This window comes from Sarcophilus harrisii, chromosome 1 (assembly GCF_902635505.1).
Source record: "Sarcophilus harrisii chromosome 1, mSarHar1.11, whole genome shotgun sequence".
Classification (NCBI taxonomy): domain Eukaryota; kingdom Metazoa; phylum Chordata; class Mammalia; order Dasyuromorphia; family Dasyuridae; genus Sarcophilus; species Sarcophilus harrisii.
This window is the reverse complement of record NC_045426.1, coordinates 690,686,395-690,703,958: the sequence shown is the minus strand read 5'-3', so window position 1 is coordinate 690,703,958 and position 17,564 is coordinate 690,686,395. Positions and strand designations below refer to the sequence as shown.

The following is a 17,564-nucleotide window of genomic DNA, read 5'->3' as shown; positions in this document are numbered from 1 at the left end:
GCAAACAACAACTAGTGCGAAAATATGAGCAGATGGAGCCTCCGAAGGAAGAAGGGAACATGAATCTCTAGCTCTTCCCCAACTGCTCATGGCCCATCTGAGCAGGCAATAAAGCCCACAATGAGATTAGAGAAACTTGGTCTTTTCCCCCTACAAGTGAACCCTGCCCCCAGCACCTTTCCTGTTTAAAGCAGGGAAGGGAAGCAGTTCCTGGCCACCAGGGGCTCCTGGGTACATGGGGCACATCAAGGTCTCCCCCTCCGCCGGCACAGAGCTAAAGGAATGGAAACCGCCTTCCCCTCTGTTCAGCATAGCCACAAACAAGCCCGAGAATGTAAAAGATTGGAGGCAGGACACCTGTCAGTCTTAACAGAGAAGGGTCCCTTTGGGTCCCTTCAACCCCATGAGGCCTTGGCATGGTGCCTGGCACACAGCAGGTATCTAATAAATGCTTGTTGCCTTAAATTAGAAGCTGCTGATACTGTAGCGCTCTCAGGGAATCGGGAAGCATATGAATGCACACTAGGCCGGCTGCATGTGTTAGGTCCTATCTGGGTGAATTCTCTCAAGAGCTTTTAAAAAGCCCTGACTGTCCCAGCCAGCAGCCCTCCCCACAGTCCGCCCCTCTGGCCATCTTGCTCCTGACCAGTCCAGCGCCACGTCCCCAGCTGGATGTCAGGTGGGCGTCTCAAACTCAATGAGTCTAAAGCAGAACTCATCTGCCCACCAAACTCTCCCTTTCCAACCTTCCCTAACATCTGAGCTCACGATGGCAATCAAGGGTACTACTGTCCTCCCAGTCACCAAAGGCCTCAATCTCTCCAACATCCTCAATTCCTCACTTGCACGCAATGCAATAAACACATAATGAGTGCCTCCTGTATGCCCTGGCCAATCTTGTCGCTCTGACACACACAACTGCCCTCCTGTGGTTCACTGGTCTGGGCTCCCACAGTCCCTGCCGAGCTCAGGACCCCCATCACATCCTGCCTGAATTACAGCGACTGTTTCCCAACCGGGCTTCCTGATTCAGGTCTCTCCCCACCAATCTATGCTGCCAAGATGACCATCCTAGAGCCGACGTCTGTCCACATCACCCCTAACTCAAAATCTGGCAGTTTACAACTAGGACAGAATAAAAACGGGGCCTAGCTCCTAGAGCCCTCACAGCCTGCGACTCTGGCCTTGCTCTTCTTCAGACCCTTCTCCACTCCCCCTCCCCGTCCCTACGAGACAGTTGGGAGGCTTGTTCCCTGGCTCCTGTGCCCACAGTGCTCTCCCGTGCCTTCCTTCAAGACTCCCTTTAGATGCCACCTTCTACAAGGACTTCCCTGGACCCCCCACAGCTACTAGGGACTTCCCTGCGTAATAGTCTTCCACCCACTCTGTATGAATTCTGGGAGAACCTAATTATGTACCCGAGAAGGCAGGGGCCGCTGTTTGTCTTAATTTGTATCCACAACCCTTATCACTGTGCCTGGCACACAGGAAGTGCTTCATAAATGTTGGCTGACTGACTGAGTGACTTTTGCCAGCCTTACTGGACTGCCTCTTCTGGGCCGTGATTTCAGGGAAGGCCAAACTCCGCCAAGCCTGGGCTCACTCTCCACCCTCTGGCCATCTCCACCACTGAGAGCCCGACAGTCACACATATCCTTTCCCCCCATGCTCCCCCATACCCCCAACAGCGATGAGTAAACAAGCTCTGCCACATTTCCTAGGAAGGACTGGCTCCGTCTGCTTCCCTACAATTTCTCACACTGACCGGTGTCCCTCTTCAGCCTCTATTCCCTTTTGTGGCTGTCTCCCCCTTTAGAATGGAAGCTCCCTGAAGGCAAGGACTGACTTGCCTCTGCATTTGTATAGCTAGAACATGTCTGGCACGAAGTAAGAGCTTAATAATTTTTTCATTCATTCACTCACTCACTCACTCATTCATCCATCTTTATCCCAAAGGATCCATTAAAGTCTGTCTGATACTTACCACCTAAGATCAGGATGATGAAGGCAAAGAGAATGGAAAGAGGAATAAAGGGAACAAAAGGACTACTCTCAGATGGATGAACCGAAGCCAATCGAGTTACCGGCATCCTTTACAGGCAGTGTAGCACAGTCAGGAGGGCTGGGGGGGGGGGGGGGGGGGGGGGGGGCGGGGAATCATCAATTCTTAAGCATTAATTCAGGGAAAGTCTCCTCGGCAGCAACACTAATCTAGCTAGGCTGGGGGAGCTAAAAGTTGCAAATCATGGCAGAAAAGTTAAAGACTAAGACACATTTTTAAAAGGCACCTTGTTTCAATAATAAACCAAGGAATTTTCAAAAGCAAACTGCCTGAGCCTCCTCAGCCATAACCCTCCCAACACCTCTCATGTTGCCGAGCATATTAAGAAAGCCGACCCCTTTGGCCCATTAACTCTACACTTCTGGATCAGATGGTGAGGGGTGGGGCAGGATTTAAGACCTTCATTAATTCACTCAACATTTAGGATACTTGAACTTTGAGTAACTAAAATGATCCAACCCATGAAGAGCAACAAGTTCGGCTCTGAACTGTGGCATTCTGGACAAACCGGGTGCCGTGCCCAGGGGGGAGACACAAACTTACCTGGAGGTAGATTGCTGCCTCTTGGTAATTCATTTCCCAGCTGGGTCTGGTAGGACTCAAGAGGATCCCATCCCCTGAGTCTGGAGTGGACACCCTCAAGTCACCGATAACATAGCTGCCTCCATCTGTGGTGGACAAAATGGAGAGTTGACAGAGGAAGTGGGGGAGGAGAAGTTAGCTAACAACCTAAACAGTGAGATGCACTGATGGCCAGAAATGGGAAAAAAAAGTAGATTCAAGGAAGGTTTAAAAAAAAGTGTGTGTGCTTCTCCAATCTCTTGTGTTTCTAGGCTCTCGCTTCTGTTGGCGTGGGCCTTCCCTTCCCTGGGCCAGTTCACAGGCCCTCTAGGATTTGGAAGATAGTCTCCTAGCGGCTGTGGCCAAGCAATCCATCACTCACGACCAGCCTGGGCCAGAGTCTCCCTGCATTTCATTTGGCTGGCCTTTGTTGGCCAGAGCCCGGCCTGGGCCTGCAGCCGGGTCACCGTGGCAGGCCCTTCCCGATCTCAGGATCCACTAGCATCATTTTTGAGAATCCAGGGGTGACATTTCCACTAGGAGGGGCACCAGCATAAGGCTGTGGAGGATACCTCTATTCCCTGTCCTGTTCATCTGCCTCCAAACTTGTGTCTCTGTCTCAAGTCCACTCTTGCTACCAAAGGGATTATCCTAAAGTGAAGGTCTGATCTATAACCTTTTGTAGCTCCCCGTTATCCCCAGGACCAAACAGAACATGCTCCATTTGATCCTTCACACTCTTCCTACCTTTCCAACCTTCTTGTTCATTTCTCCCCATCCTGCCTAATTAACCCATTTGTTATTATGTGCATGTGTGTATACACACACACACACACACACACCTCCCAGCATTAACATCCCTGCCTAAAATGCCCACCTGGAGCCCCTTCTTCAAGAAGGCTTTCCTGACCCCTCCACCCACCACCCTAAACTACCCCATTCACTTTTTATATATTCTTTCTTTCCTAGTCTTTTCCAAGAGAACAAGCCTCCTCCAGGCCAGGGCCTGGTTCAATTCTTTCCATTTCCAGTTGGGCCTTAGGTGCTTAATAAATGCTACTTAACCAGTTGATGATTTTCTTCCTGCAGTTTTACCTTCTTAATTATGTCTAATTTAGGCTCCTAAGTTAAGACAAAGCTCTGACAGCAACTTCTCTTAGAGGAGTTGGTTAAGAGTGGGGAGAACCGGTGCTTCATGAGGTCCCAGAATACACCAGGTTCTCATCATCAACACACTTTCCCAAATACCACGAGGGTCTGTGTTTCTGCCAATTCCCTCTCCATTTCACTGTCAACCACATGAGCTGGTATAATGGAAAGAAAGAGAGGACAAATCTTGTCTATTCCATTTCCTGTCTGACTGTGGCCAAGTCACCTCATTTTTCCAGGCTTCAATTTCCTCATCTATAAACTAATAGGCTGTATTGGACCAATGATTTTAAAGTCATATAGAAATAGATCTCTGCAGTGTGAATTCTGACTTAGAAAACCAAAATTACTTGCCTAGGTTGCATTGTATATTTATTCTGTTAAGCTGTTCCTAATTATATTTTTCTTTTTTTGTTGTTGTTTTTAAGAAAATTAAATTCTCTCTTTTCCTCTTCCCCAGATGCTCATCAACAGAGGAATGGTTGCACAAATTGTACATAATAAATAACAGCGATGGAACATTATTGTGCTGTAAGAAATAACAAAGGGAGGGGCAGTTAGTTGGTGCAGTAGATAGAGCACCAGCCCTGAAGTTAGGAGGACCTGAGTTCAAATCTGGACTCAGACACTTAACACTTCCTGATTGTGTGATCCTGGACAAGTCACTTAACCCCACTGCCTCAAGGGAGGAAATTTTATGGGGTAGAAGAAATAACAGGGAATAATTTCAGAAAAATCTGGGAAGACTTATATGAACATCAAGATGCAAACTGAAGTGAGTAGAACCAAGAGAACGATTTAGACGGTAACAACAATACTATAAAAAGAATGAACCGGGAAAGACCTTAGTATTGCTGATAAATTCAAAACCACAATCCCAATGACAATCTGGGGCAGGCTGCTTAGGTAGGCCTCCTGTGACATTCAGGTAGCAGATTTGATGCGTATGGATTAGACCATTTCTAAGGTCCCTTTCATCTTCTATCTGATTTCACAATGGAAAGTACATCAGCTGGGCATGTATCAGAACCTACTTGTGATCGGGATACCATCCACCTCCAGGTGGCATTTGGAGAGAGCCAGATCCTAATTTGGAAAACAAAACAGCAGCTTTAGGAGTCCAGGAGCCTGATGCTGGAATATTTCTAACCTGAAGGTGAGACTAAGAAGGTGAGATAATGTACATATATTATCTCACCCTCTTAGTCGCACGTATGGCTCTATGTGAAATAGGATGTGCATATAACCTTCAAAGTCTCCATAAATGGAGGCTATCATGTGCTCATGTACAAGAAGCACTGGAGTGAACAGTCAGAGTCTGACCCAACTCCAACAGGTAGTGGCTGTGTATCCCTGGGCCAGTCACTTCACTGACACTTGTAAGGGACAGAGCTGTTACCGATCAACATTGTTGGAGGGGAGTTTTCTCATCAGGAATTCTAAGACCCAAGAAATCACAGGTCCCATAAAAAAACCAAAAAGCCAAACCCACCAACAACTGTCATGAAAACTTTTCTTGGAGAAAAGTAATCGCAAAGTGAAGCCGAATGAGCCTCAAACATCCGGGGTCACTTCCACCCCGCCTGCCATTATCAATCTGCCAGGAACAATTGCTTACTGAGGGGGAAGCCATTTTTGAGTTCTGGGAACAATCAGGTTATTGAATAATCAGAGGAAAGACCATAATGAATAAAAATCTAGACTAAAGAATAAAAAGTGGAAAATCAGTGGAGTGGGAAAAGTATTGACAGGTTCAAAACCTGCCTACAGCACTTGCCATTTTCCTTCCTTCCTTTAGGCAAATCATTTAATCTTGCAGCTTTTCATAAACTGCCCTCCCTCCCTCCTCCTCTTCCTGTCCCCATCTCTCCTAATCTCCAAGTTGCCAACCCCTGGAGTGCGCTCTCTCTCTCTCTCTCTCTCTCCCTCCTCATCTCAGCCAGCAGATTTCTGGGATTCCCTAGAATTCCCTTCTTAAGGAAGCCCGTCCCAAGAGGCCTTAGGTCCAAAGCCTCCCACTGAGCTGTTTTTATGTCTGGAAAGCACTTTGCATTCTAGCCCGCCCAAGGCCTGTTCCCGGCAACCTTCATGCATCACTGCAGAAATGGCCAGGGCAAAGGAACAAAATTATGGAGTAAATAAATAATCTGAGGGGGTGAGGGCAAAGAAGGAGGGCAAGGGCACAAGTCACGATGGCAAAGGTTTTCTAAAAGATTCCTAACCCATTTCAATAGCCAGTTTGTGCACCTCCCAAGCTCCCCAGTTCTGATGGAGGTGCCATCCATCGGCTTCCCCTTCCGTCCACGGGAATGCCAGTGAGCTGGCTCAGCAGAAGCTTATGGCCCAGAATCTCTTCCTGGCAGCATTTTCAGTGGGGGAAAGCCCAGAGGTCCCCATCTTCAGAGCAACTCAATGCAAAGAGTTCACCTCCCACCTTTAGCAGTTGCTTTTTGCCTGGAATTACAGAAGTCTATGAGTTAAAAAAGATGTTCTTGATTTTCATTTCCCCTTCTCCCTGGCACACAATCTGCCTCTTGCCACTTGCACGATGCCAAAGTGCAGTCCTGCCAGGCGAGCGGGCAAGCTGGCCTTCCAGCTCTCTAGGTGGGGGCTGCTTTCAGAGCTGAGGGGGGAGCAACAAGCAAGGAACTCTTCCTGATGGACAGATTTTCCATTTCCTCTTTGTACTTGGGGTCAGCTGACTATTGGTGAGAGGACAGTGTTTATGAAGCTGTTTTCTGGGTGCGTCCCTACAGGCCAAAGATCGTCAAGGAAAAACAGGAGTCCGTCCTTCCCTGCCAGGCAGCTGGCCTTTTTGCTGATGTGAGCTATGGATTACAAGAGGCATCAGGTGGGAGGGCCCAGGTGACTCCTAACGACAGATCAGAACTTCAAAAAACCTTAGCAGCAGAAGGGGTCTCGGGTCATCCAGCTGGATCCCAAAAATGGCTCTCAGGAGAACATGAGTGCGTGGGAAATCTGGGCCTGGGAAGCAGTTACCATCAGCATTCAATCACAACATGGCTGCATTTCCTCCAATGTGAACCATAATTAGAATAGAGATGGAAACTGTGGTCCCTCACCAGAGAAATCTGCCGAGACGGTGCCCCAGGACTGCGTTTCCCCAGTCGTGGTGATGGATGTTGCTGCCTTACCCACCCTCTCATCTGGTCCCCCTCCTGTGGAATAACGCACGTCAGGGAGGCAGCCAGATGGAACGAGCGGACAGACTGTGGCCGGCTGGCAGAATGACTAACGGGCCCACCGGGGGACATTGCCTGTGACTCTGCCCTCGTCATCTTGGCTCAAACTCACTGGGGCTACCAGTGCCCCCAAAACTGAACAGCACCTGAAATAAAGGCTCGCTGGATGGTGAATGCATAAATCTGCTCTGCCCCTAAGGAGATGGGTCACACGTGCTGGGCAGTCCGCTGCCCCCTCTGTGCCTGGCACTGTGTCCAGGAGAATGAAGACGCCCACCCCAGCCAGATGTTGTCTCCTCCTAGACCAGAGAGCCCACAAACTCCACCCCCTGGATTCCAGCACAGATGGAGATCAGCTTGAGGAAGTCCTGCCTTGCACTGAAGCCCCACTTTTCTTGCTCTGGAGTCACAAAGGCTGTTTTGCATTAGGAAAATGACAAGTGAGTGACTTGGAGATGTCTCCAGAAAATAACTTTCATCACAGGCCCGGTTCAAGTGGGGTGGAGAATTCCCAAAATGCTCGGGTGATTTTTTTCCAGTAGCCTCCTGACTATTGGACCCATTTCATTCTTGAAAACCATGACTCGGCTCAATCCCTAGTTCAGAGAAGGGATTGTATTTTAGCTCTCCATCTAGAACTGCCAGATAAAAAGGCCAGGCTCCACACCTGGATTTCTGGAGCACTCCAGGATGCTGAAGGATCCTGCTCCCCATCCCCATCCCTCCACCCCAAAATTTCTTTTACTTGTAACTCACCCACACCAGCAGCCAGACGCACGTTTTAATAGCACATGGTCACGCCAAGTTGGGAGCCCTTAATCAGAGAGGGAATGCTTATCCCTGTCTACCTTTGCCCTGCCTTTGCCCAGTTTGAAAGGAGGCCCAAATGGGCAATGGGAAACCCCACTCCACTCCCACCCAACCTCTTTCACTGTCCACTTATGAGGTGCTGCCAGAAACTCAAGAGCAGGCCCAAAGGGGCAGAAAACAATGAGGAAAATGCCCAGAAAAGGAAGGCTAACGGGGAAGCCTCCTAGATGGTGAGATGAATCACTCCTGTGTATAAATAAGCTGACTCAGTGCATGAGGCAGTCTCTCAGAAAGGTTCAGCTCAAGAATGGGGCCAGTGGGCACAATTTGTGGGCAAGTTGGTCACACAAAGGCCACAAAGAACACTTTTTCTGTGGCTACTGGGAATGACAAGAGAGAGAAAATGAAAGGTTCGCTCAGACCCTACTAAGCCACCCGTGGGGGCAGCAAGGACCCCCAGCTGGGTCCAGGAAACTGCCCCCTCAGCCTAAGCCATCCCGGTGTCTCCCAAGGACCTGCCACTAGCTCAGACAATGGCAGAGGATGGGGTCTGAGAGGGAGTGCCAATGTGGGGAGGGGGGAAGAAAGGGAGGAGAAAAGAAGAATGTGTGTATGTGTGCACATATATGTACGTGTGTGTGCATGTCTATATTTTTAGGGGGACAGCATATGGAGAAGGGGAAAGCCAGTCTCCTGCACTGTCATTACCATATCCCCACCAAGAATAATAGCTCACACCCACCCAACCCTCTGGCTCTACCAGTTCCTGTACTTGTGTGAAAGGGAAGAGTCTTAAGGCGATTTCCTGAGCAGGTAAGGCGGCTGCCCTCGTGGATCTTGGCTGAGAGGAGAGAGAAGTAGCTAAGTGACCAGCATTCAGTACTCCCCCTGGGGACAGCACCCCCCAGACCCTTCCCCCAAATCTCCCTTCCTGCCCCACCAGAGTCTTTGGTTCAATCCCTGTCACGCTCCAAGGGCAGGCACAGGCCAAAGCCCTTCCCAGGAGGACGCCCAAGCAGTGGGGCTCATTGCTCCCCCTTGGCCAAGCCCAGGCAACAGATCAAGGGTTCCCAACATCAGTCATGGCTCTCTAGATCTAGAAGGGAGTCCCACTAGGACAAAGGCCTCAGATTACACCAGATCTGGAGCTGGGTCCTCAGAGGACACTTGTCCAAGCCCCTCGCTTTATAGGAGACCCAATCAGGTAGTGAGGGGCAGAGCTGCGCCTCAGGCACAGACCTTCTGGCCGCCCTTTCCACTAGACCACACTATCAATGATTAATGCTAACATTCAAAACCAAGGTTCCAACCTCCAGCTCTGGTTTCATAATTCCTCAGAGGGTAGGTTTGCCTTCCTTTAACCGCTATCCAGTCACCAAGGCCACAACCTCGCCCTCGCGCCATCCTGTCTCCCGCACGGGGCATACCGTGGGTGCCCGGCTCCATGAGGTAGGAGGACCTGACCATGGGCCTCTCGGAGAGCTCGCTCCATGTTGTCTCCGCCAGGCAGGTGGTGGATTGCTCGCTCTTCCGCATGTCTGCCTTTGCTGGGAGGGCCCCAAGCTGGAAGCTGGAGAAGAGGTGGGGGAGGGAAAGAGGGAGGGAGGAAGAAGGAGGGAGTGGAGGGAGGAGGATTGGGGAGCAGGAAAAGCTGCCTCTCCTGGCCTGCAGCCGGGTCTCCGTTCCCCTGCTTGCTCGAGTTCTTCAAAAGGCCAAGGGCAGCCGCTGGGGAGGATTCTTGGCAAGAAGGGTGATCCTTTTTCAGGCCTTCAGGGAAAGTCGGACAGAGGGAAACATTTTGTTCCTGCTCTGCTGGTGCTCTTCCATGGGACTGGCAGCTTCTGGCTTCTCAGGCCTGAGCAGTTCAAGGGGTTTCTGGAGGGAGCCGATCCCAAAGTCTATTCCTCCTTCCTTCCCGAATCAGTCACATAGTAGAGAGCCACCTTCTCGAGGGATGTCAGCTACAACAAACACCTTGAGTGGTGGACAGGTGTCCTTCCCGGATTTGCGCACAGACAGTAAACAGGGAGCTCACTACCTCACAAAGAGGCAGCCCAGCCCATTTCTGAACTAAGCAAAAGCTTTAGAAAGTTCCTGTGTTCTCAGAGCCAAAACTCAGCTTCCCCGTAGTCATGGCAATCGGCCTAAATAAGTGAACATAAAAAGCCAGTCGGGTGGAGGGGTGGGTACAGGGGGAAGGATATCATACCATGCTGAACTGGCAAAGCTTATCATTTTATTTTAAATCCCAACCCAAAACAAAGTATTAGAGAGGTTCACGGTACAAAGGGCAGGCAGAAGCAAACGGGGATGACCTGTCTGCACAGATGGTAACGCTTCCTCCACGCTGATGTAACACGGCCCAGACGCTCCCAGCAAAACAGCTGGCCGCTTTGCATGCAGCCTCAGAAACGAGCCTGCAGGGAATCCAAGGTTTCCGTTCGCTGGAGCGCAGCAGGCTACGTCCTAGCGGTGCCGAGTAAATAGAAACAGCTTCCATATGCCGGCCATAAAGCAAAGATGGGGAGGCGAGGAGCGGGGAGGCAGGCAGAAGGAAACAACTCCTTGCACCAAAACCCCTCCATTTTGAAGAAGGGGAGCCAAGACTGGCCGGATCGTTAGGGGCTCGGGCATGAGAACCAGAGTTTAGGATGCAGAGGAGCTGGGAGCGGCCTCACTGGCCGGATGGGGACCACGGGCCAGACCAAGGCCGGGTTCCGCTCTCTTCCGGGCTTCAGAGAAGATGGGCAGAAAATGCAGCTCCGCACAGATGCACAACCCCCATCTCTCCCCGCGGCCCTTCTTTCCCCCAAGGCCGTGATGTGGGTGCCAGGCTAGTGCACTCTGGCTCTGGACAAGCCCCGCTCCCTCAGCTCCCACGTAGTTAGAACTCTGTTTGTTGAACTTCGTGGGGCCATCGTGCAGACAAATGAGGATATTTCTAAAACACTCTGAGCACTCTAGAAACGGGTCCCCACCAGAATGCTAACAAGTAATCATCCCCATCATTTGCCAGTTGTCACTGGGAGCCCCACTCCATGGGAAAATAGTGAAAAAGGAGATGGAGGTAATAATGCAGCAAGGTTGACTAGGTATAGCAGCACGACAGAACTGGGGTTCTGGGACTGGCTGTGCTTCCCAAGGTCCCCAGATTAAAGTCTTCGAGACAACGGGAAGCAATTCTGCCAAAAGGAAGCAGGGCGAACATTATTCTCTGCCCGGCCCTTCACGTTCTGGCAAACGGAAACAAGACGGAGAGCCAAAAGGCCCGCATTAACAGCACACATTAGAACAGATGAACATGAGGGCAGACCCTCTGGCAACCGTCAGGGCCACGGAAATGCCCAACAGCAGCAGGCCAACCTCCCAAAGGCCTGGAAGGCTTCTCCACCAGCAGCTTGGCACCCTCTCCCACCCCAAGAAGGGAAAAAGAGTGAGTTCAACCTTCAGTCTGAGAGTCACAAATGCAGCTTCTTGGAGAATAATGGAGCCCAAAGCCTCACCAACCATGTGACCTGTTCTTTTCTAGGGAAAGAAGTCCCTGAAGGGGTGCGAGGAAGGCGGGGCACAGGGACTGCCGAGGAGACCACGTCAGAATCAGAAAGGCCTTCAAAGTCATCACTAATCCTGAAAGTTCGTCTTTACTATCCCATTTCCTCTGGCTTGTACCATGGTGCTGGGAGCATGAGATCAGCAGCAGCATCGCCAGCTGTAGCTGGGGACTGACCGGGGCTGGAAGAGGCTCCAGAAGATGGAAGGCAAATGACAACAGAAAGGAGATAGAGGAGAGAGGAAGGGGGAGCTGTGGGAGGGGGGCTGGGGATGGAGGCCCGTCTGCTCTAACCCTGCCCCGCCACGGAGCTCTGCAGAAAACATGTAAAGTTCCATGTCAGTGTCTCGGAGGCTGAGCCCCCCTTGGAAGGGACCAAGCACTGGAGAACCAGAGGAAGGCGGTGGAGAGCTAAGAAACCAAGTGCTCAGCAAGGTGGGGAGACCTCGGCCCTCTTTAGAGAAGACTTTCCCCAACACTACGACTTGGGGTACTAGCCTGGGGGATGGGGACATCTGGACTCAGTCTCTCTGAGCCTCGGCTTCCTCATTTGTAAAACCAAGATATCAACACGCAAGCCCCTTCCAGGCTGCGGTAAGTTCAAAGGAAATAACATGCTTTTAGCAAACCCAAGAGCATGTTAGAAATGTCAGTTAAATGCCACAAAAACCCAGGGCACTTCTCTTCTCGGACTGACTTCCCGCCCAGAGAGTCCTCTCCATGCTCCTGAAACCATCCCCATGATTGTGACTGCCAAGTCCCCATCGCCAGCCCCACTGAGAGGGAAAAGCATCCTCCCATCTTGCAATGTGCCCACTTGGCAGACAGCGGTCACAAGACGGGGTCGGGGCACTTTGGCTTGTGTGGGGTGGGAACGCTCAGGAAGCTCCTAAGCTGCTCATCACATCATTCTCTGCTTCTGCCTAAATGAAGTTGTTGGAGGAAAGGGGACTCATAAAGAACAAAATCCTGAGAGCACAACACACACACACACACACACACACACACACACACACACACAGAGTCTGTCTCCATCTCTCTCTCCCCCCTCTTTCTGTCTCTGTCTCTGCCTCTCTCTTGCACGTGCTTGCAAACCTTTCTCTGTTTACCCAGTGAAGAGCACAGCACCTGGGCGAACATCTGTCCTGTACACACTTGGAAACATTAGGAATGCTAATTAATTACATAGCGCATTGGGATGAAGGCAAGAAAGAGGAGCAAAAACAGCAGCTGAGAAGAAAAGGCATTCTCCAACGTGCAGTGGGTGCTCCTATACCCATAATGTATGGGTAACTTTACGTGGAAAGACAAGCTTGTTTACACGTGGTCAAGAGAATAGATGGCCACCCACGTAAACAGCAAATGTGTCTGCCCTCCCCCTTCGACCCCAGCATTCCTCCCTCCTGTTTTACACAAAATGTTTTGTATGCAGTAGGCGCTCAGCACGTGTCTAAATGATATGAATAGATCGTGTTCTTCAGTGTTATCTGTTCTCCAGCAGGATGCCAATGAAGGCAGGGCAGGGACAGGAAAAGCCCTCCCTGTGGCTCCATGTGCTCTGCTGGTGATAAACATGATCTGTTCATCACCCGGAAGAACGGGCTGGGCAGTATGACCTGTCGTTTCAAAAAACAGAAAGCCCGACCCGACCAAAGAGGCCCAGGAAGAAGAGGGTGAGCTCCTTGAGGACCACTTGGAGAGCGGGAGCAAGAACCTCTGGCTGCATGGAGGGGCTCGAGCCTATCGTCTTGGCAATGAACAATGACTCAGTGGGAGTTTGTTTTCAATGATGGCAAAAAAAAAAAAAAAGAAAGAAAGAAAGAAAGAAAAGAAAAGAGAAAACAAGGGAGGGACAGGAGCTCAGGAAATGGGCTGTGGGAAATAGGGCCCAGCCTGGTGTGAGGGATGTGGAAATCAGGGGAAAAATAAAGTAACAATGGGACACTCTCTGGGCCATCCCCAGAACAACAAGACACCAAGGCCAGCGTCCCCGAGGCTGCCATTGGCATAGCAAAGTCCTGGCCCATCCCAATGTCCTCTGGCTCCAGATTACATGGCGATGATTCTAAGAACAAACAAGTGAGAGAGGGCCCCTCCCAGGGCATCGGGTGCCATGGATGACTCAGCACGTGGCACATCATTTGGCATCTATAAAAGTCCCAGCACGACTGCAGAAAAGGTACATTCCACATCCATCAGAGAGAAGCACAAATGTGTCCGGACTTAAGCGCCAAAATGTTCTTATTGAGCACCCCCCGACCAACATCACCAGATCTTCCCACCCTAATTTAGGAGCATCCACTCCAAGAGAGGTATGCCCATGGGACCCGCCTGCTGGAGGAAAGTTCAATAGGCAGCAGTCCAAATTCTCTTTGAATTACAAGAGAATTTTCTATTTTACCAAAGGTTTGACTGAAGGATTCCTTCAACAGCTAACTATCTTTTTTTTAAATTTTTTATTATTTTTTTATTTAATAGCCTTTTATTTACAGGTTATATGTATGGGTAACTTTACAGCATTAACAATTGCCAAACCTCTTGTTCCAATTTTTCACCTCTTACCCCCCACCCCCTCCCCCAGATGGCAGGATGACCAGTAGAGGTTAAATATATTAAAATATAAATTAGATACACAATAAGTATACATGACCAAACTGTTATTTTGCTGTACATAAAGAATCAGACTCTGAAATATTGTACAATTAGCTTGTGAAGGAAATCAGAAATGCAGGTGGACAAAAATATAGGGATTGGGAATTCAATGTAATGGTTTTTAGTCATCTCCCAGAGTTCTTTCTCTGGGCGTAACAGCTAACTATCTTAACACATTTTTAACAATTTCATTCCTAAAAAGGGATTCAGACCCTCGATGGGGACACAGAACAAGGGGCTTCTGCACCAGCTAGGTCTGTAATGGAGACTTTTTGCCAGCAATGCCACGCAGATGGCTTTTGGGTAATGTGACGTGTAAACTGTTTGTTCAGAGAATGAGGAGAAAGTGGGAGGAACAACTGTCATTATGCAGTGAAGCTCCTCCTGAGTAGTGGAGATGGGGGCCTTATGGCCCTCGAAGGCATGAGAAGCCATATGGAATCGCAACCCGGGCTCCCGGTCAGATGGATCTCTGACACCCATCAGCTACATAACCCCGGCACAGCCAGTTCATTGTGTGAGATCCTCCCTTCCTTCCCATACAAATTCTAGTGAGCTCCCTACGCGAGGTGCTACGTGGCACAGGGTGCTGGACCTGAAATCAAGAATACTCATCTTCCTCAGTTCAAATCTGACCTTGGACACTTAGTAGCTGTGTCCTGAGCAAGTCACGGGTTCATTTTTTAGAAATTTTTAGAAAAAAGGAAAGGAATATGATGACCAAAGCAGAGGGAACCCTAGCTAGCTCCAGAGAAGAGCTGAAGGCGGGCAAAGAGATCCGTGTGACCAGACCTTCATTGTGCACTTGAAATTAGGACTCTTGTTTGTGGGAGGAGAACAAAGGTGGTAGAGAGCCCCCAAAAGACGGAGCAAAAGCAGCGCATTTAGAACCCATTTCACTCTGGCTCCACCTGAATTTTCCAGACTGACTGTCAACTCCTTCTCCCTGCAGCCACTATTCCCCAAGGATGCCCTATACTTCCCACCTCCATACTTTGGCATAGGCTGTCCTGTTCCCTCCTCACCCCCACCTGCTTCAAGGCTCAAGTGCCATTTTCTCTGGGAAATCTTCCTGCTCTCCATTAGTTATCAACGTTCTCTCTTTCCTCAAATGCCTGCAGATACCCAACTCTCCACGCCCCACATTGGCCCCTCCATCTTGTCTTTGTAGCCCCAATTCCTTGCTTAAGGAAGGCTTGCTGGATGGGAGAGGAGGGGCTTTTCCAGGTAACGGTCAGGCTCCTGGAACATGCCCAGCTCATCCCAGGTCTCCTTCACCATCACCCAGTAAATCAATCCCAACCTCCAGGTTCCCTGTCCCAGCGAAGGCTCCCGGGCCACCGCAGTCAGCTGCAGAGATGTCTCAAGAAAAAGCTCGGCAAGAGAGACGTGAAGAGGGAGCAAAGGCCCCAAGGGCCGCAGCATCTGCTCTGTGACTGCTAACCCATCACTGCAACTTAAAAACTTTGGTTCCTTTTTTATATCAGCTTAAACATGCACAAGCAAAAACAGTTCAATCTACAAGACCAAAAAAAAAAAAAAAAAAAAAAAAGAGGATCTCTGAGGCTGCACTTCTGGCAGGTGGCCTTTCAAGGTGACTGAATCTCACCCCTGCTCCAGGGCGGCCCGTCCTGAACTTCTGCCAGCTCTCTGTGTCCTTCCCTTGTGCCCTCTCCCTTCTCAGCAAGGTCCCCCACTTCTGCCCAACAAAAAAGACCTCATTGTCCCTCTGAGCAGAAGAGAGTCCTTCTTGGGGGTCTTACTGGAAAATGAGGAAAGCGTCCCAGTCATCCACCTCACAAGGCTTTGAGGGGCAGAGCCCACCCAAACCTCTCCCTGAGACTCGGGCTACCCGGTGCTCACAGCCCAGAGTGGGTCTTGGTCTGACCAGCTCTGCAGAGCAGTTCTCACGTTCTTCTCTCCCTAGCAGCTCGTCTGACTTTGGGAAGGGCATGACAATGAGAGGAAGCTTGGAGGCCAGCGCCTGTCCTGGCCGGATCTCCCTGGGGTACTGCGCTTCCAGGCCAAGAGAGCTCACACAACCCATAAAGGGGAAGTTGGGTTTCTCCATTGTTCCTCATTTTGAAATCTCTCTTCCAGAACGCTAAGCTAGACCAAGGTCCTCTACATTCACTAACATGGTTCGTTGGGAGGAGGAGGGTCCCATAACGGAATGGGAGGCCCCCAGGAGGTGAGGCTCCCCAGCTCTGGAGGTCTGCCACCAGAGCCTGTCCAGGTCACTGCAGGGTCAGTGTTATTAGGGCACAGGGGCCCTGCTGAGCCCTTCCTGAGACTCAAGGATTCCACCAAAAAGAGAGAGGAAGAAGCTTTCCTGCACAGGCCTGTCTCCACAAGGTCCCAGCGGCACATGGCAGCAGGGCCAGGAGATCCCAGCTCTTCCTGCGTATTCCCTGCCTCCTAACGCCACGTGACAGAGCACACATCAGCTCCCCTTTGGCAAGGAGGGGGTCCCCACCTTCACAGGTCATTTCCCCTTGAAACAGAAGAGCCCCTGTAGAAGCGGAGCAGGCAGCCATGCTCGGCCTTGAGGCTGACCCTGGGGAGCACGTCCTCCAAGCAGAAGCTGCCAGAGATACCCTGCTGAGACCCATCAAAACCTTTCCAGCTCCCTTTACTGACTTTAAGGCGTACACGCTGACTGTTCTGGCTCATGAATCCCTCTCTGAGCAAATGTGAACTCAGACCCCCCGAAGGCAATGGGGAATCGGCGGCACTCCAACCACGGCACAGCTGCCACCGCCACAATTGAGATAGGGCTGCTGCCCGCCTTCAGAAGGGGAAATAGCATTTCGAGGCAGGGGGGCCCATGGCAACAGACAGGCTCCCACCATGAGACACTGAAGGCCAGGGAACTAGAGAGGCTCCGAGGCTCAGTTATGAGGCTCGGGCCCAGCGGGCCTGGAGTTCGCTCATTTTAATTGGCGCCGCAGCAAGCCTGACGACCCCGTGTACTCCACCCTGGCAGGGCCCTAAAAAGCCACAGGAGCGGCAACAACGATGGAGCCCACTGGCCACGCTCACCGGGAGGCAGCAGAAATCTGATTGTGGCTGAGTCTCCAGCTGCTGGTGTTGCTTCTCACTCCTGACGCGGCTGCAGCCACTAGCCGGGGCCAAAGACGACCCGCCCCCACGTCTAGGGCCCTGCTCATGCCAGGGTCCCACACAGGCTCTGGGCTGCTATCTCCGGCTCAGCCAGTGCACCAAGGGGACCGGTCCCTCCAGGGCACACGCTAGCAGGGCAAAGTCCCAGCTCTCTGCCCTGGCTGTTCTGAGCCCTGCCCAGCTGGGGGTGCGGTAGTGGTGGGGGGCCTTCCTGCTTTTGGAAATGGCTCATGTGGCTGCTGCTCCACTGACACTAGTTACATGATGTGAAAATGGACAGACTTCAGTTTTCTTATCTAATAAGGGGATAACACTGGCACTAACTTACCCAACAGGGTGTGGAGAGGAAAGTATTTCCAAAAGCCTTCCAGCAATACAGAAGGGATTAACTGAGGAAGGGTGAGTGGTCCACCTTGCCCCCCTGGTCCTGGAAGGCCATATCCACACTTCATGG

General features: G+C 50.9%; 1 protein-coding gene across 3 annotated transcripts in view; it reads right to left on the bottom strand.

The window, feature by feature from the left end:
• The window catches only part of TPCN1 (two pore segment channel 1), a 51,780-nt gene that overhangs the window by 27,770 nt on the left and 6,446 nt on the right, over positions 1–17,564 (bottom strand). For 2 of the 3 annotated variants that reach the window (XM_023497098.2, XM_012542505.3), the window contains exon 3: positions 2,606–2,730. In XM_023497098.2, coding sequence (XP_023352866.1) covers positions 2,606–2,730 — 125 coding nt within the window. Of the gene's footprint in view, positions 1–2,605; positions 2,731–9,212; positions 11,701–17,564 lie in introns of those variants that run through there. The other variant, XM_012542504.3, reaches the window with a different exon arrangement.